This window comes from Nanorana parkeri, unplaced genomic scaffold, assembly GCF_000935625.1.
Source record: "Nanorana parkeri isolate BGI_ZX_2015 unplaced genomic scaffold, ASM93562v1 scaffold597, whole genome shotgun sequence".
NCBI lineage: Eukaryota > Metazoa > Chordata > Amphibia > Anura > Dicroglossidae > Nanorana > Nanorana parkeri.
The window spans coordinates 75,713-96,034 of NW_017306865.1; the positions used below are offsets into that span (position 1 = coordinate 75,713).

A 20,322-nucleotide genomic window follows, 5' to 3' on the forward strand; every position below is an offset into this window, starting at 1 on the left:
CTGGAGGGTGGCTACTTTGTTCTCCATTGTCCCTGTGTGTGTTATAAAGTAACCACCGCCAAAAGCTCACTCCCTTGATGGACTACAATCTCACATTCAGTTTACTCATTTGGATTGAGATTGTAATCCATCCAAGGAGTGAGCATAGAGCGGTGGCTACTTTACAACACACACATGGACCATGGGTAACAAAAGTAGCCACCCTCCAGGAGGAAGGACAGTGTCGGCACCAATTCAGAGATGATTTGAGGATCTACAGCTGAGTAATACACAAATAAGGTCCCAGTATTGTTACAGGTTAAGGTACTTGAATGTATTTTTAAGATTTAACTCCTGAGTTTAGTGTCACTTTAAATGAAGTAAGGAAACGTCAGGTCACCAACTTGGTTGTACTCTCTGGCAGGGCTGTGTTAATTTCAGGACTAGGTGGAACGAAATACAAATCCATTGGCAGGTAAAACAGCTCACAGAGTATTTAACCTCTTAGGGCTTGTTCACACCAAATCTGGATGAGTTTCTACATATGCAGTGTAGTTTTGACACGTTTTTGATGCGTTCCGGTTCATTTTTTATTTTCTTTTTGTAACCTACAATGGGCTTTCAGGTGTAGTCCAGTGCATTCTAGAGCATTTGCATGCGGTGTTGATGCATTTGCATGCATTTTGGTGCATTCCAGAGCTGAAAAAATAGGGCCTGCTGCAGTTTTTCCACATGCACTGGAATTGAACGTTGTGGTGTGAACTAGAGCCCAAAATACCATTGGAATACATTGAATGCATTTTTTATGCTTTTTTCCAACTGCTCTGCATCTGCTCCGCACTTGGTGTGAACAAGTCCTTATTAGGAGTTAATCTCAGTAAAACTGAAGTGTCTTAAAAGGAGAACTATGAGGCAAGTGCTTTTCACTCACCTCATAGTTCTAGCCGACCTGTGACAATGAGACTGTCACAGGTCGGCTCAGTAGATCGGGAAGTGAGCGAACACATACCGGCGTTCGCTCACTACTCGATCCTGTCACAGCTCTCTGCCATGACAGGGGAGGACTGGATTCACCCCTCCCCGCTCCGATCCTCCAGCTTTGACTGGCGGAACGGACGGGGGAGGGGGCGGGTACAGCTGGCTCTGCCTTTAGATAGGCAGAGCCAGCTGTCACTCACGCAGCTGGGCGGATCCAGACATAATTGTCGGGATCTGCTTCAGCTGCGGCGTCTCAGTATACCGCAAGCTGTAGCTCGCGGTATACTGCGGTGTCTCGGTATACCGCAGTATACCGCAAGCTGTAGCTCGCGGTATACTGCGGTGTCTCGGTATACCGCAAGCTGTAGCTTGCGGTATACTGAGCATAGGGTGACGGGAGGACGCTAGTTTGTGTCCTCCCATTACCCTAAGGAGAACTATGGGGAAAAGCCCTAACCCTATAGTTCTCCATTAAAACTACCTCAGCTGCTTCAGTAGATACTGTAAGATATCTTCAATAAAGCAATATCAGAATAGGAGGAAATGTGTCTACCAGCTTTAGAGAGTCCTCAGGTCAGTCGGCAACTACCCTGTCATACCTGTCTTGGTGGGGCTGGAAAAGCCGAACCCTTGAGAAGCCACACTGCCACCAGCACTGAATGTTCCCGTAGCTTTTTCCTCTCCAAATGATGTGCTGCCAAATCCAAAACTCTTTGCCCCACTGTTGCCAAAGAGACTGTTTGAATCTGTGAGAAAGTTATAAAAATGTAAAGAACATAATAGGTTTTGTTCCTTTTTGAAATCTCTTATTTGATGCAAATCAGCAAAATGTCTACAAATTGGATTTTTGTACTCACTGTAAAATCCTTTTGCTGGAGCTCACTGAGAGACACAGGAATTCTTAGAATTCCTAAACTGTCGGGTTATATTGCCGACTACAGGAGAAAATAGGTTATAATGGCGCCTACAGAAGAAATGGACACCGGCAACAAAAAAGTTGTTGGCAGGCAAAAGATAATTCCATCCACAACTGTCCTGCCTCAGCTTTGCAGCAAAGAAGTACTGAGAGCATGAAATGAACACAGAGCTGAGGAACCTGTGTCCCTCAATGAACGTTCAAGAAAAATAGGGATTTTGTTCTTACTGTAAAAATCTTTTTCTCTAAGTCCATTGAGGAACACAGCTCTAAGAAATTGAGACGTAGTGTTATGCTGCTGCCTGTAGGAGAAATCGACACTAGGCAAACAAATGAAAAGCCTGTCACTTTTAGGACAAAGCACCTCCCACCTGCCAGTTATAGCAGGCAATACAAAGGAATTTGAGTGGAGGAAGCTGTGTCCATCAATGGACTCAGAAAAGAGGATTTTACAGTAAGAACAACATCCTATTTTCTCTATTGTCCATTGAGGGACACAGCTATAAAGAATTCTGAGGCATAGGAATGCTCAAAAGTCAACCATACAGAGTGGCGGGCACCACAACAACTAAAGCACTAACTCAACAAAAAAATTAACTGTCAAAGTACACTTAAACAAACTGCCTAACTAGCATTAGAAGAGGCAGAAAAATGAACTTTTTAAAACTTTACAAAAAAGTGTAAACAGAAGACCAAGTTGCGGCCCTGCAATTTTGAGTAATAAAAGCTTGATTTTGAAATGCCCATGAAGTACTAATTGCCCTAGTAGAATGAGAAGAAACAGGAGAAGGGGGTAACGTCCCGCAACCCCTAAGCTTGAATGACAAGCTGACGAATCCACTTAGAAATAGTGGATCTAGAAACTTTACAATCCTTTCTAGAAGAACAAATAAAGAGTCCGAACATCGAAAGGAACCTGTGGCTGAGAGATAAACACTGATAGCCCATACAAGATCCAAAACGACAAAGAGATGTTTCATTAGGATGAACAGGAGCTGGACAAAGATGAAAATCTGAGACTACCTTGGGAAAAAAAGGAAACCTGATAGGGCTCAAAACAACCAAACGGGGATCTTTACAAGACAAAGCAGACAACTCGGAAACCCTTATAGCCAAGATATTGGCATAAAAAAAGCAACCTTTTTGGATATCAAAGACAAAGCAATGTCTCACATAGGTTCTAAAGGAGGTTTAGTAGAACAGTTAAAACCAAGTTCAAGGCCCATGGAGGAAAAGGAGACCTAACCGGAGGAGCTACACAAGTAGCTCCCTGAATAAAGGCAAGAATTAAGGAACTGGAAGTAAGAGGACACTGAAAAAAAGACAGACAAGGCTGATGTTGAAACCTTTATGGTATTTAGAGCTCAACGTTGATCCACCCTTGGTTAAAGGAAAGACACAATTTGCAATATAAGAGAGCACATGTGGAAAAAAAAACCTAAGGACTCACAGCAAAGAAAATAAACCTTCCACATGAGTTTAAAAAAAGAAAGATAAGTGGAAGATATACAAGCCTTAAGCATAATCGGAAACAGAATCTGAAATTCCTTTGTCGTTCAACACTTAGGTTTCAGCAGCCAGGCCATTAAAGCCAGCGACTGAGAAACAGGGTGGAAGATTGGGCTCAGAGATAACAAATCTAGCCGATTTGGAAGAAGCCAGGGATCATCTGCCAACAGATGAACCAAATCGGCATACCACACCTTGCAAGGCCAATCGGAGCGATGAGAATGACTGGGATTCCTTTGTGTACTATCCTGCGAAGCAGTTGAAGTAAGTTGAGTTAGTGGAGGAGGAACATACATTAGTGTGTATTGATCCCACGGACTACTAAAGGCATCCAGTGCATTCGCCGTTGGATCCCTTGCTCTGTACACAAATTTGGCCACCTTTTTGTAACGAGAAGCCAGAAGCTCCACATCTGGCATTGACCAGCAGTGATAACGTTTTTGAAACACCTTTGGATGGAGACCATTTACCTGGATCCAGATATTGTCTGCTGAGAAAGTTCGCCTGCTAGTTTTGTACTCCTGGAATGTGCAACGCTAAAATCCATGAAACCTGAAGTTCCACCCAATCCAAGATCGCATGTACCACCGTCGCCACACTCCTGGTGCCTCCCTGGTGAATGATGTATGCCATTTCTGTAGCACTGTCTGAATCCGAATTGGACAGAAGGAGTCCAGTGAAACGACAAACAATTCGCCCTCAAGTCCAGAACATAAATCAGAAGCTTGGATTCCTCCAGAGACCAATAACCCTGCACTGACAGATGATCCAAAAGACAGCCCCATCACACAAGACTGGCATCTGTCGTGACAATTTTCCAAGTTATGGGAAGAAAACGAATTTCCCATTGTCTATGCAGGCACTAGAGGGGAAACCATGTGCCACAAAACCCCACGCTCCATGTGCTGACACATTTCATCCACATAGGAATTCTTCAGAGCTGAGCATGGCTATTGCAAACCTACACCCACACCTCCCCACGTGGGTAAATATGTCCGCCCACCTCAGCTAAACTGCCAGAAGCCCCGCACATAGAGAGGAAGTACCATCACCCACATCTAATATAATGTCCCATGTCTCACTAAAGATCAAACTAAGACTAAGCATGAAGGTCTGCTCCCACCTCTTCTATATCTGGTGGGGGAGGGGTGCCTGATGGAATTTGTGGAGGTGTGGGAAACTCGTCCTCGGTTCATTGCATTCTGGCTTCCCATGTCTTGGCAGCATCAGATTAACCTTTTTTGCACAGTTGAAGGTCTGTTGGATCCGGGTGTCATTATTCCTTTTCCTTTGGCACAGTGTATGATTCTTCCGATTCTGGATTGAAGGCACTCAATGCATTTGAATATATTCACAAATTTGGAATGGAATCCATTTGGTTGGTTGTTGCCTCACTTGGACGAGGTTTTTTGGTTTCCATAAACATTAAGGATGTTTTTCTACATATTCCGGTATTTGCAGCTGATCATGGTTTCCTTTGTTTTTGCGATAGGTGACCTTCAATATCAATTTGTGGCTCTTCTCTTCGGGTTGGCTTTGGCTCAAAGGGTTTTTGCAAAAGTTCTTGCTCCATTTCTGGGATTTTATTGTCATAAGGGCATTCTAGTTATTGGATACTTAGGCGACCTTTTACTTAGCAAACAGTCTCTTCATACTTTGGAGCTCAATGTCTAGATGGTGATAAGTCCTCTAATGGTGGACATTAGAGGACTTAAGATGGATTCTGAATATCAAGAAGTCTTGCCTAGTTTTGTCAGTATTTGGTTAGCCTTCATGCAAAAGTGTTCCTTCCTCAGAACAAAATATTGATGTTGCGGGTTCAATTTTCATTTGCTTTAATCCTGTCACTATTCCTCTCTGAGAACCTGCTTGAGAATACTAGGATTGATGGTGTCAACCTTCAAAGCGGTACCTTTTGCTCAGTTCCATTCCAGGACTTTACAGAGGAACATTCTTACAGAATGGGACAAGTCACCTCCATCACTGGACAAGATGACCAGATTGAGTGCCCCAGACAAGATGTCTCTATCGTGGTGGTTGACATCCCCTCCATCTGATGGTTATCCTGTTTCAGCCATAAGGTACAGTGTTCCTCCATTTCCAGGAGTTTGACTATCCATGCAAGCGCGGCTGTCTGAGATGGATACGGAGGGGCAGTGAGCTGCCTTTACACTGAGAGGATTGTTGTTCCATATGCGGTTTGACTATCACATTAAACGGCACTTTTCATTTGAACTATGCTCTAGTACGTGTCGTTTGTTACATGTTTTGGACTTGAATGACCACTAGCAGGGGTGTAACTAAATCACGGGGCCCCAAAGCAAAATGTTGTATGGTGACCCCCCCCCTCCCCACGATAAAAAAAATAATTACCTACCTCCAGAACACGTTCCCGTGCCTGCGCAGTCTCCTCTTTAGCCCTGCTCCTTCTTGCCCGGACGTCAGAGCTGAAGAACAGATCACTCCACCGCTTACTGCTGCAAAGCCCATCTTAGACTCGGCACAGCCCACCAGGGACCCTGCAGGGCCCACCTGAAACTCCACACAGTCCAACTGAGAGGGACCCCGCAGAGCACACCGGAGAGCCCACACATAAGAGACCCCGTAGAGCCCATCAGAGACCCTGTATAAACTCTCTATGGTGGGCTCTGCAGTATCTCAGGTGGGCTGGTCGGGGGTCCCTTTCACTGCTCTTACCTGTCAGCCTCGAGCGACCTGTTGCTGGGCCCCGGCTTCCTCCTCCATAGGTGCCGCTGCTGGGCCCTGGCCACCTCCTCCACAACCGGGACCCAGCCTCCTGACCGGGCCCCCATAGGGACCGCTACGGTCACTGGCACGGGAGATTATGCTACTTGGAGAAATCCCTGGCTGGCTGAACTAATATATGAATGATTTTACAACCCCTGATCATGTGAGCATATATAAGGCTCAGTACTTTACTGCTATAGAGGTGCTACAAGCGAGATATTAAGTGGAGCTATCACTCCGTTTTTGGCAACAAATAAATAGTAGTACTTTTGGATATATATCGAAGTACAGTATATGGAACAGCACTGATGTTATTAGTTGCCTCAATTATATCTCTTCACATTAACTGGACGTGGATAGCTACACATGTTATAGGGATTTTATACACTGCCAGTTTTTGAATTACAATAATATCAGTTCTAGGGTGGACCACGAACATGGATTTTATGGGGTTTCTTGGTGTTTTAAGTGGGGAGTATTGATTACATGAAATAAAGATAATGTGGATTTTAATGCATGTGGTGGTATGTTATGATTTAGCTCTATGAAACACTGGAGGTGGGTGATGTATGAGAACCTATTGTCCTATAGCCTTACTAAGATACACACCAGGTGTTTATGTGAACCCAGACTAGAAATTACAGAAGTAGAAATAACAGCAGAATCCTCTCATTTTAAAGAGGAACGCACAGCCTTAATTAAGAAGGTAACCAATTATTTTTGATGCTGGGCAAATCTGTCACAACCCAGCTTCTGCATCAATGATATGACTTAGTGTTTGTGACAAGCATACATTAGGTGCACTGCATTCATGAACTAAATCTATGTGCTATGTTACTTAAAACAGAACTATGGGGTAAGTGTTTTCCCCATAGTTCTTTTTAGGGACACGAGAGGACATATACTAACCTCCTCCTGTGACCAAAAGCTCAGCAATAGGCTGCGATATACCGGGAGCGCTGCATCCGGGACGGATCCTGATAATACAGTTGTGTTCCAGTGACAGCGGGCTCTGCCTATCTAGAGACAGAGCCCGCCCCTCAGCGCTGGAGGATTGGAGAGGGGGGGGGGGGGAATTCCTGCGGGGAGCGGTGACTGTCATTCACCGCTTACTGCAGGGAGACGATCGGGAAGTGAGTGGATCGGTACATGTTTCTGCTCACTTCCCGATCAATAGAGCCGACCTGTGACTGCTTCTTTGTCACAGGTCAGCTCTAACTATGAGAATGAGTGGAATTCACTCACCTCATAGATCTCCTTTAATCAAAGTAGTAAAGAGTGTGCACCCCAGACACCTAGATAAGTGTCACCAATCTGTGGCCGCTGTTTCATTTTCAAGAGCGCTGCTGCTCCTTGCTGAGTGAAAACTACGTTCCCTGTATCCAGAAAAATTTAAAAAAGTTACGCTCCCCCCCACCCCCCCATTTAAACCTGAGCTTAAAGAGGAGAGCTCCTCTCATGGCCAACTTGTGAAATATATAGGGGGAATTGATCAAAACTGGAGCAGACAAAATCTAGAGTAGATTTGCACTGCAGCCAATCAGCTTTTCTGTCTCATTTTTAAATCTTACCGGAGCAAACGAAAGTGAGATGCTGATTGGTTGCCATGGGCAACTGCTCCAGATTCTCTCCGCTTCAGACTTGATAAATTCCCCCATAATGTAAAAAGCATAGGTCACTATAGCAATACCTTAGAGGCTTGATAATGTACAGGCCACTTGTGACTGGATGAACCAGAAACATCAGTAACACCAATATAAAATCACAAATGTCACACGTTTCTGAATTAAGCCAGTAGTAAGAGAGAAGGAACAAATAACATTCACTTTGACACAGTGCCCTGCTAATAACCTGTTCGGACAATTCTGCCTCCGACAGATTTAGACACAATAATATTTATGGCCCTTACCAGTGTGAGGAAAAAATATGGAGGTACCGCAACCGCCTGCTGCAGACAGCACATCAATCAATGGAAGAATAAAAAGAAGAAGGATATCTCTGTTCTCCCTAATAAGCAACATGAAACAGAATAAATAAGAAACAAAAGGAAGCAGAGTCAAAGCCACTGCGTCCACCTTCATCGCCGATAGAAACGCACTATAAAGCACTGAGGAATCCAGAAAAAGGGACTGGACATGCTCACACATGAGCAGCAGATAAAAACAACAAGAGCGCCATCAAATTAAATTCCGGCCTCTTAAAGGGACTGTGGGCAATTTAAATAAAAATCAGTCAAACTCCACATAAAAGCAATGAGCCAAAGAGTCTAAAAGCACAGAGCCCAAGTAAAAATGAAAAAGTAGGGATGTCCCGATACCATTTTTTCCAAGACCAAGTTACGTTCCCTGAGGTACTTGCCGATACCAATTACCGATACTTGTTCTTAAAGGAGAACTACGAGGTGAGTGAATTACACTCGTCCCCATAGTTAGAGCCGACCTGTGACATTGAAACTGTCAAACGTCGGCTCCATTGATCGGGAACACATACCGTAGATGCGCTTACTTCCTGATCCTCTTCCCGAAGGGATTCCCGCCTCCCCCCCAGCGCTGCCTGGAGGAATGGACAGCGGAGGGGGTGGGCACAGCTGGCTCTGCCTCTAGATAGGCAGTGCCTGCTGTCAATCAGCCAACTGGGTGGATCTTGACAGCATCGTCAGGATCCATCCCGGCTGTGGTGCTCTCAGCATATAGCGGGCAATAGCCTGCTATATGCAAAGTTTTGGGTCACGGAGGCAGTATATGTCCTTCTGTGACCCAAAAGAGAACTAAGGGGGGGGGGGGACGTTATCCCATAGTTCTCCTTTAAAAGGGACATGTGACATTTTGTATAAAACAATACAGACCAATGGTTTTAGGGCAGTTTCTTTATAATTAAGAACTGTAACTCAATCCATGATTATTCAGCAATGGAGAATGACAACCAGCAATAGAGGACTACAGATCCCATCAATCTATGGTTTACAGCAATTATACTGGGCTGCGTGCAAGTCTCCACAGGACTGCGTGCAAGTCTCCCCAGTGCAAGTCTCGGATCTCCAGGGCTCTACGGGCGGTGTGGGGCTGTCCAGTGCTGTGCCTGTCTCTGCAGGTTCCGGGAAGGAGGAGAAGGGGATGTGGAACCGCACCGGCGCTGTCAAAGACAGCTACTGTGAAGCCCCCCAACAAGCGTAGGACCTCAGGCAGCCACATTTTGTTTAAAAAATGTAAAGGGCGAGTATCGGCCTTTAGTATTGGGTCATTTTCACAAATACAAGTACTCGTGAAAATGCCCAGTATCTGCTCTGATACCAATACTAGTAGCAGTACATTCCTAATAAAAAGGAGGGAAACCGCCCAACCTGGTGTCCAGTGAGTGAGCCCAACCCCGAGGAAGTCACATGACGAAACGCATCAGTGGGCAGATACACTGACGTCACTCACTACACACTAGGAAGTATAAAGCTTGTGCCAGTAGTATCGGAAGAACGCTTGTACAACCAGCTGGCAGAAACTCTGGGAAGGAGAAAAGAACTTTGTTTAAGCGATCGCATTTTCTGCTTTTGTTTATCGTGTTATGTTTTACTGGATCACGCTATGGCTGTTTTTAATGCTTTATGGGCTTCTGGTGGTTATGAGAGGTGAAGAAGAGGGGTGATATGGGAAGAGCAGGATTCCGATGAATTGATTATGCACTACTATTAACACTTTGAGTGCTGTATGACCATTTTTTCCCTAATGGTATTTGGTGAGTGCCGTCTGTGTTGTTTGCGTCGCACACGGATGGGGAGAGGTGCCATTAGAGAATATTGTGCATACACTGTTATTGTCACTAGATGCACTTATGGACTTTCTTCATTCAGACTGACTGTTTACTGTTATCTTTTATATATTTATTATCTGTTTGATTATCAAGTATTCCTTTTTGGACTATTTTTGGATAAGATGTCATATCATGACTGGGATAGGGAGGAATGCTCTGCAGTCAGATAATGTACCATGGCTGGGATGAGGAAGAATGCTCTGAAGTCCGATAATGTAACTCCTGCCTGGGATGAGGAATGCTCTGCAGATCTCAAGAGCGGAACTGCTGTATCTGGGGGTGCCCCCCCATTTCTGCAACCCCCTGCCCACCCCCCGGAGTTTCACTATCCCCAGAGGGGGCTGCATGGTGCTGCTGTCTGGGTGCCTTTGCTTACTGGTCCCACAGTCAGTGCCGGCGTTTGTATCAGGAGGTAAAAGTTGTGTGGGCCGCCACTGTATACAGGGTCTAAGAGGTACAGAGAAGGCTGCCGCCAGGTCCCTAGCAAGCGCGGGACCTTACGGCAGCCATATCCATGACAACATTTAAAAAAAGGATGTCAGCATTTAGTATCGGGATATTTTCACGAGTACAAGTACTCGTGAAAATGCCCAGTATTGGTATTAGTGCATCCCTAGGAGAATCTCAATGAAGAAACAAAACAAACTAAAATAATAAACCAGAAGTGAAACTGGCAGGTGTGAGGTGGGAGGGATTATGTCCTTAAGTGGCAGGCTTTTAACAGTTTTGCCTAGTGTCCAATTCTCCTGGAGGCACCAGCATAACCGTGTCTCAGACTGTTTCAGAGCTGTGTCCCTCAATCAACGATAGAGAAATTAATTTTGATTTCATTTTATCATTTTATGTGTCAGCCTTTAAAAAGAGTTGCAGAATACTCACTGGTAGAGCCGGGTGACCCAAATCCAGTGGTGGATGATCCAAATGGGTTCTTGTTAGCAGCTTCCTGGCTTGGTTTTCCACCAAGACCACTAAAGAAACCTCCACCACCTGTACTACTGTTGCTTGAGCCAAAAAGCCCCCCGTTGGAGGAAGACGGCTGCAGAGAAAAGGAGACTAATCAATAGAGAGACCTGTTTTATGTAACTCATTAGAAGCATAGTTTAAACTTGGGGGGTGATTGAGCATCCATCAGGTTTCTACTGCCGACCAGAAGACTAGTGGATAAATCCAACAAAGGCATCACTGGCTGGGCCTTTGGAATTACTCCTTACACCATCCTATTGTTTCCTATTGAGAATATGCACATAAACAAAATCACTCACCCTCTAGCTCCCAGGTTCTGAACCTGAGGCCCTTTATATATATAGGGATGCACTGAAATTCTGGCAGAAATTGGTACTAAAGGCAAAATGCTGATGGTACAAAAATGGCCAAAAAGGTAGTGCATTCCTGGCTTCTCTCCTACCCGCTGGGCGCCAGCTACAAGCTTCGATGTGTCCCCTTTGATCCCTGCAGCTCCCTCCCGCCTGTGTCAGCAGAGGCAACGGGAATCAGAGGGGATACAGAACTGATCCAGCTGCCAGCTCCCAGTGGGGAAGAGAAAGCTGTCGGGAGGCTGAGCGGTGCAGGAAGCTCGGGTGGGAGGCGTAGCTTCAGGATTGGTAACTATGTTAATTTACCGATCCTTCACTGTACTGAGCAAACACAGAGTGATCAGTACTGATCACTAGGTGTTTGCAAATAGCTGAGGACACTGTGATTACTAAGCCCCCAGTTATGAATGAACAGGAAGTGCTATAGATCACTTCCTTTTCATTTACGAATGGGGACATAGTAAATATGTATCTGTTTACTTTATGAGTGAACAGGAAGCAGCTCAGTAGAGAGGCTTCCTGTCCATTCATGACTGGGTTGATAGTACTATCTCAAGATTGTGAATGAACAGAAAGCCTCTATAGTGAGAGTTTCCTGTTCACTGCGTGCTGGGGTTGCAGGAAAAAGAGTGAGGACTCTCTGTCCTCAATCTCTTTGAAAAGGGAATTATCATGGGTCTGTTTAGACCTGTGATATTTCCCCTAAGCCCTTAACAGTACAGTAAAAAAAAAACATAAAAATAAAATAATTTAAAAATCATTTTTTTTTAAATGTTAAAATCTTTTGGGAAAAAAGTCCTTTTCGGTTTCGGCCTGACAAATTTTGAAATTCCAGTTTCGGTCTAAAAAATAGGATTTTGGTACTCACCGTAAAATCCTTTTCTCTCCGTTCATTGAAGGACACAGGGAACAGATCGGAGATCATGTACTGTAGGGTAATATCGCCACCTGCAGGAGAAGGACGCTAGGCACAAAAAACTAAAGACCAATTACAGCCTAGGGGCGGCCCCTGCTGGTGGCCAAACCCCCCACCTGCTGACAAGTCTCCAGTTTAGCAACAAGCAGTAAAGGAGTACACACCCACATAGAGGGGCGGGCCCTGTGTCCTTCAATGAACGGAGAGAAAAGGATTTTACGGTGAGTACCAAAATCCTATTTTCTCTCCCGTTCATTGAAGGACACAGGGAACAGATCGGAGATCATGTACTGTAGGGACGTCACAGAGCAGTACCAAAAAAGAGGGGTGGGAACCGCCTCCGTCTTCCTAACCGTGGGATCCCGAAAGGAAGGCGAATCCTCCACCGGGATGACCGTAGCCTTGTTCAGGCGGGAAATCGGCGGATCCACCGGGGGGGGTGAAGACCACTTAGACAGGAAGGACCCCTCAAAAGGATAACGAACCGAGAAGCGTTTGGGGACAGAAAAAGACCTGCTCGGACGCTTCCACTCCTTGTAGACAAAGTCAGCAAAGAAGGGAACGTAAGGGAAAACCTTAGCGGAACGCCTACTCCTGTGTGTTCCAAAAGGAACCGGCGGGAGCGCCGAAGCGCTCGGAGCCTCCTCAATTTTAAGCATTTCCCGCACAGCGCGAACTAAGGCTGCGACCAATTCGCGCTCCTGGACCATAAGGGCAGTCCCCGACTCGTCGCCACTAGCAGACTCCGCCTGGGAGTCCCCAGAAAGGACCGGGGAGGGAGACGGCAAAACGCGCTTCCGTGGAAGGCGCTGCGCCAGCGCACGTTCCATACGGGACATAATCCTGTCCATAATGGAGGAAAAAACCTCCACAGACAACATTGCGCCAGCGGACCCCCCAAAGACCCCGCAGGCACCAGGGGAGACTGTGAAAGGGGTGCAGAACATTTTGTGCATCCCTAATTACTTATGCCACCACTGAGTTCCCTTATTCTTCATATTTTGACAACCCCTGCTCTAGATGATTTCGCCATACTAACAACTTACAGCCTGTGCACCACAGCATCTAAGAAGAAGCTGCATTAGTCATTAGGATGAGCTGTAGTCTCCAAAGGTAGTAAAGAACTGATGAGAATGAACCTTGATATACATCACCCAAAACAGAAAAAAAAACTGTCTCACCCACACTTATTTAACAAAAAGCTTTTTAACAAAGAGAGCAACCCATTTGAACATGGACTCCTCAAAAACAGCTCTGCACTACAAAATAATATAAACAATATATACCTGTCCAAAGGCGGTTGCGTTGCCACTTTGCGATTGGCTAAATACTGATCCAGTGGAACTGGAACCAAATGCTAGAAGGTAAAGTAAAAATAAATGATTGCATTAAAAATGTACTTTTCAAAGTCACTGCAGTAAAACTCTTGAAGAGGGTCAAAGCCACAGACTTTACATTTCAGGTTTCAGAAGGACAAATCAGTAATGCAAATACTGACCTGATGGCTGTCCAAAGCCGAATGCAGAAGATGATGTGGTCGTTGTAGATGAGTCTGCACTGCCAAAAACTGGAGCACTCTGCCCAAATGTGGAGTTTTGGCCAAAAGCTGGTGTGCTGCTCTGTCCAAACAGGCCTCCTCCAGAAGTGGATGCATTGCTGTTGCTTGATGGCTGCGCAAACGAGAATGTACTTGCAGCGCTGGGGTTTGCAGACCCTCCAAACAGGCTGCCACCATTACTAGAGGCAGCTGTTGAAGCAGGAGCCTGTCCAAAGCCTGTCTGTGATCCGAAGGCTGATGGTGCAAAGGAAAAGCTGCTAGCAGAGCTAGCTGGGGCTTTCCAAAGTGATGCCGTTTGACCAAAGGTAGGCTGTCCAAAGCCTCCACCCCCATCTGCTGACCCAAATCCTGGTGCGCCAAAGCCAGAAGTAGTAATCCCAGATGTGGTGGTTGAAGTACTGCTTGGCTGACCAAACAGAGGAGTACCTGTACTGGATGCTGGGGCCTGGCCAAAGATAGGACTAGCTGTTGTTGTTGTTGGAGTAGGCGCAGCTGCTACAGGTGACTGGCCAAAAGAAGAGACTGTTGCAGTAGACCCTGCAGGTGTAGATGTGACCGGTGGACTGGTTGGGCCTGATGTAGAAGCTGATGTTACTAACACTGGAGTCTGAGAAGGGGGTTCTTCAGAGGTGGTGGTTGCAGCAAGAGCCAGATGACTGATCGATGAAGATATGGAAGTAATAGGGACATTGGCGCTCATAGTGGTTTGAAAAATGGAAACGGGCGCAGTTGTCTTACTTTCTGTAACAGGTTGTGATTTAATAACTGTAGGAATAACAGCAGGAATAGTGGGCATTGTTCTTCCAGCTGTTGAAAGGGCAGAAACAGGCTCCTTACTTCTCTCAGTTGTGGCAGCAAGCAATGCTTGCAACTGGGCAGGGAGTGCCACTGGCTCATTCGGTGGTTTTTCAGGTGCTAGTTGCTTGGCATCCCCAGATACAGAGCTGGGTACAGGTGTAGTCAGTGCAGCAGCAACGGTTGTTGTAGGAGTCTGAGGTGATGGAGCTGTGAAACCACCCAACGGCAGAGGCGATGTAACTGGAGCCGAGGACGAAGCTTCGATTCCAGGAGTTGCAGTGGCTGGTGGTGTAAATGAGAAGTTAGGTTTAATCCCACTTGGATTAAACATTCTATCGGCTACCTCAGTATTTGTAAATTTTGCATTGCCAAACAAGGTTGAAGTGCTGCTTGTGGTTGAATCTGGTTCTACAGGTTTTGAAGGCTGAAATCCTCCACCGCCTGTCAAAGGAGAAGCACCAGGCGCTTTTACTGGCTGTAATGATGGGCTGACTTTAGGAGGTTCTGTCTTGAGTACTTCTTCAGCCTGACCTACCCTCAGGCCTGAAAAGCTGCCCAGAGTCTCCCCACCAGGGAAAGTCTGTGCAGCTGCAGTGCCTACACCAGTGGATGGTGATGTAGTAGGTGGAGGAGCTTGGGCAGAGGTTGATCTAGCACTTGTAGAATCTGAATGGCTAGCAGTGGCGATACTACCGGCTGCCTTAGGAGACCCAAAAGCAAAGTTTGATTCGGTTCCCAGGCCAAACTGGAACTTGTTTACATTGTTGTTGATAAACGGGGTTGGCTGGCTAGAGTCCTTTACTGAAACAGCAAAAACAAACAAAAAAAAAGATTGATTAGCATCTGTGAAAATATCTATTTCCATACCAGACAAGGCCTACAGTCTATAGTGATAAAATATCAATTAAATCACCCAGAAAGACTATAAGACTACTACCGCATATATCTAAATATAAATTAGTGTTTGTGAATTGAGCAGTTGCTATACATCAAACAATTTCATAACGAACGGTATAAAAACACACGGACAATGTATTCACACAAAAAAAAGACACTTTATTATCAAAAATACAATGCCTGCTGACATACCACTAGTGGTAGATATAACACCTGGGTACCCTATATGAATATTTGTTATATATTTTGATATATCATATTTGATATATCAAAAGTATCAATAAATATAGTGGTATCCCAAAAAATAGGCAGATGACAAAAATATTCAAACAAAAAGAAAGCACATCAAAGATTTCCCATAGACATCCACTGAACCTACAAGTTCACCAAAGAATCTCAGCAAAAGCCCGAACATAAGAATAGATAATCTGGCTTTTGCAAACTGAATATTCAGTGTCTGTCCATGTGGGAGTTTTTGACGTGCATTATGTATGTTTGAATAATTTTGTCATCTTCCTGGTTTTGGGATACCCCTATATTTATTAAAGTAATATTATGCTCAAACGTTTTTTCCAATAATGAATCCGGATCAACCAAATATACATTGCCCAGCAAAGCATTACTTTACACTTATGCCCAAACACTTAGGCCCCATTCACAATGAGCGACATGAAAATCGCGCGATTTTGAGCGATATTGCGCGACGAGCGATATTGAGCGACTTATCGCGCGACTTTTTCCTATTAGGCTGTATGCAATCAGGAGCGAAATAGCTCGAAAAAAGGGTCAAGTAGGAGCGACAAGCTACCAGCGACGAGCTACAAGCGATATTGAGCGACGAGATGTGAACAGCTCCATTGAAATGGATTGGAGAAGCTACATAGAGCGATATCGCGTGGAAATATGAGCGCTATCGTGTGGAAATATGAGCGATATCGTGTGGAAATATGAGCGATATATATCGCTCAGTGCGAATGGGGCCTTACAATCATCATGTTTCTGAACAGCTGCTTCCAAGTCTCTTAGCTCAGCTTCCCTGAACTTTCTGTCCAGTACAAGATTTAAAAAGGACAGTGCAGATACCAGCAACTGTTCATCTACTAGCTAGAGGGGAGGAGAGGGGGCCAGGGTGGAGGGGAGTAGCTTGATTTGCTCTGTCTGTGGAGACATGCACAGCTTACTAGCACACACAAGGGTAACTGCATAGCACTCTGCTTGAGAAAGGAGTCACTCTAAAACAGGAAGTCAGGACCAGCTGATTCTGCAGGAAACCAATACTTTTAATCCTCAAGAAGCAGCATGCATTGTAAGCTGCATTGTATTTGATAAATGATTGGTTGTGTTCCAAGTAATCTTCAGTGAGCAGCCTTATCCAGAACACTTAAATGTCTCACTGTTATTGACACCTTACCACCACCTGATACCAATATCTCAGTCTTTAATAGTCTCCGTTGTGCAGTACCACCACAAGCTTCCAAATGTGTTTGCCTCCCTGCCCCCTCCCACAGGGCCCTAACTTGGATGCTACTCTTGTATTTTACATTTTGGAGAATACATTAGCCCAGTATATAATGTATACATTTCTTCCTGGCAGGGCAGCTAGGCGGAACTGGAAATTCCAGTGTGGTTATAGTACCACTGGTATCCAAGAAAATGCATTTTATTAGATTAACATTGAAAGATGAGATGAAAACAAAGCCAAACTGGACCTAAAAATGGAAAAAATATTACAAAGGCTATTACTACAGTAATAAAGCATAACATGTTCGAATTACCTTGAGCTGTGCTTCCCAGACTGGATGAAGGGGCAGAGGATGGAGCCCCATTACCCATCATGAACGCACCACTGCAAAGCAGACAGACCACAAATCATCATGGTACCATGGCTAATACAGCATAATGGATATTTTAAAAATGGCAACAAAGAAATATCAAACCCGCCACATGTGCTTATTCTTCATTTGCGCAATATTTAAAGAACGAGTTGCAAGTTAGAGACCTTGTCACCAGACTATTTCAACAAAAATCTTCCTAGTGTATTTGATGTATTATTCACATGTAAAAGCTCCCGTGTAAACAGGCAAAAGCCCTTTAGAGCCTTAGAGCCAAGCAGACTCAGTACTGTTGCTCCACTGTCGCTCTTAAATCGCCCCCCCTTTGCTCCTTCCCCCGCAGCTACAAAATTTTTTTTTTTTTATGTAGGGAGGTGAGAGGAGTGGCGGAGGAGTTGGGCCAGCACAGACAGTAATTAGACACTCCCATAAGAGAGGGCTATGACATCCAAGAAGGGAGGGGTCTGTGCTAGGGAATTGACTCCTCCTGGAGTTTTTTAGGAAGTTTAATGGCAAATTGTAAGTAAATAACAAATACTTTATGGAAACGACAAACACTGCAAGTAAACATTTAAAATACTTGATTTTGTGTGCTTTTACCATCATCTCTAAGTTTTAACATGTTTATAATGGTGCTATGTTTTTTTTAAAACCTGTCATGGGGTAACAACAGCCTTTTATTTGTGTACTTATACAGAAGCAGTGACAAAGTACTGAAACAATAAGGGTTAGAATGAAAACCAGGTCGCTAGCATTTTCAGAAGAGGCCAGCAGTGGCAGAATCCTTCAAAGGAAATGAGGGTCCCCATGTGGCCACTGTACCCATTGAAGTTGATGACAGAGTAACAGTGACCCCATCTGTCAGTTGCAGTCTGCATGTAATCGTACATGGTACAATTATATGAAGTTTGGAATAGATGACTGTTACTGGACGAATCTATCCTGCGGCCAGGGACAATATTTATCTCGAACCACAGGTAATCGTACCATGTAAGATTACATGCGGACTGCTGCTGACAGATGCAGCTGCTGTCACACTGTCATTAACTTCACTGGGTACACGGGATACCTGGTGTTTTTGCCACAGGAATTCCAGAACGAAGCACAAGTTCGTTCTGGAATTTTATCCTAAGGGATAAAATAACAAAGCCTGTTCTTGCTGCAATATTTACCTCCAGTCCAGAGATATCCCCCCACTGAACTTTTCTGCCACTAGATGTTCTAGGTCTGAGGGTCAGCATTATTCAACCCACTTTGTCTAAGCCCAGTCATTCTGGACCCTCCCCAACCTTTGACTGGGCAGTGAACGAAGAAGCAGCACAGTGATGAGCTCACTCTCTAGGACTCTCTCTCTTCCTATCAGCATGCTTCGTGAAAGCAAATGAACCAACTTGCTCCTTATGCTGCATCTTCCTCTCAAGCTTTAGCCTTGCTGTACAGGGACTTCAAGAGGGTGATGCTAGGTAATTTGCCTCTTATATGGAGTACCTGCCTAGACTTCAGCATTAAAGTGATATTGTAGTTAATTTTAATTGTGTAAACTAGCACCTGAATACAAAAAGGTGTTTTTGGTGCGCACACACTACAGATTTGTTATGATGTCAGTAGACAGCCCTTTATAGTGTCCTTACCTCGGTGATGAAAAAGAAAATACTTTGTTACTAGGTAGACCAGAAGACAAGCTAGCTGATGAAGTTGTAGCCTGGGCTTCAGATTTTGAACTGGTTTGTCCTAAAAAAACATAAAGAACCATTTAAAAGTGACCTGAGTGAGCTGAAGGTCAAATGAATGTCAAAGAAAAACTACAAATAACAACTACATGTAAAAAGGACATACCCCTATGCAAAAGTGTTTCTGATTCTGCTATACACTCAGCAGCTCAAAAGATGTGGAGGAGTTTTCTAGTAAATAACAAAGCCGTCCCAATTACAAACCCATTGTGCAGTTACATAGAAAGTAGGAATGCCCCGATACTAGTATTGGTGCCGATATAGAGTATTTGGCCGAGTAATAATGCTCAGATACCGGAACTTCCGGTCAGAGGGAGATCTCCCTCTGACCGCAAGTGCGGAGGGAGCCGGCTTCCTTTCCAAATAGAAAGCCAGGCGGTGGGTTATGACCCACGTCCCTGATTGGCTAGGAAGCTGGCTTCACTTGTTGCTAGGTTACTTGTTCCTAACTAATCAGGAAGCCGGGCAGCACGTAATGACCGGCCTTTCTGCTTCTTGATTGGTCAGGAAGCTAGGCTGGCTAGGAACAAGTGAACCTGGCTTCCTAGCGAATCAGGAAGGTGGGAGGCAGGTCATGACGTGCCATCTGGCATCCTGATTGGCTATGAAGGAAGCTTCACTTGTTCCTAGGCAGCCTAGCTTCCTGACCAATCAGGAAGCTGGACGCACTGCATGATTGGTCAGGAAGCAAGGCAGCCTTGGCAAGTGAAGTAGGTGCTCTTTTGCTAGAACACCGGCTTCACAAGCAATCAGGAAATCCGGCGAAGGTCATGATCCGCCGCACGACTTCCTGATAATCTGTAACTAGTCAAAAAGTCACTCGCACTCCGCTTCAAGTTATAGTCAGTCATCTTTATTGACCATGGTAGTGTCACATTGATAAGCTTAGCAATGTGACACTACCATGGTCAATAAAGAAGACTGACAATAACTTGAAGTGGGGTGCGAGTGACTTTTTGACTAGTTACATCTGATTTGCAGAGGCATCTGCAGTCACTCCGGCACCCGCCTGGCTTTTGTGGGTTTTTCGGTCAGGAGTGCGATGGGATCTACTTTGAATGGAGTTCTCCTGATAATCTGGGCAGACGGCAACGGTACTTGGACAAATCAGTTTAGACTTCACTTGCATCACACTCGTACTAAGTCACTAACGCAAAATGTATTTAAACTAGAGAGAGCCAAGCAGCTAGTATTTTAAGCAGCTGTAGTCCTTGTATTTATTTTCACTCAAAAGAATGATTTCAGTAAAGGAAGATCATGTTGACGGTATTAGTCTGCTTCATGAGTGGGTTTAAAGATGGGGGGGGGGGGGATTTGATCCCTGGTTTTTTTTAAATAAAGTGATTT

General features: G+C 44.9%; 1 protein-coding gene across 1 annotated transcript in view; it reads right to left on the reverse strand.

Annotated features, from left to right (window-relative positions):
* Positions 1-20,322, reverse strand: part of NUP214 (nucleoporin 214) — a 78,548-nt gene that overhangs the window by 11,676 nt on the left and 46,550 nt on the right. Inside the window, 7 exon segments of the mRNA XM_018562743.1 lie at positions 1,557-1,703; positions 10,811-10,967; positions 12,674-12,676; positions 13,447-13,517; positions 13,659-15,317; positions 17,189-17,259; positions 18,877-18,976. Of these exon segments, the coding sequence (XP_018418245.1) occupies positions 1,557-1,703; positions 10,811-10,967; positions 12,674-12,676; positions 13,447-13,517; positions 13,659-15,317; positions 17,189-17,259; positions 18,877-18,976 (2,208 nt within the window).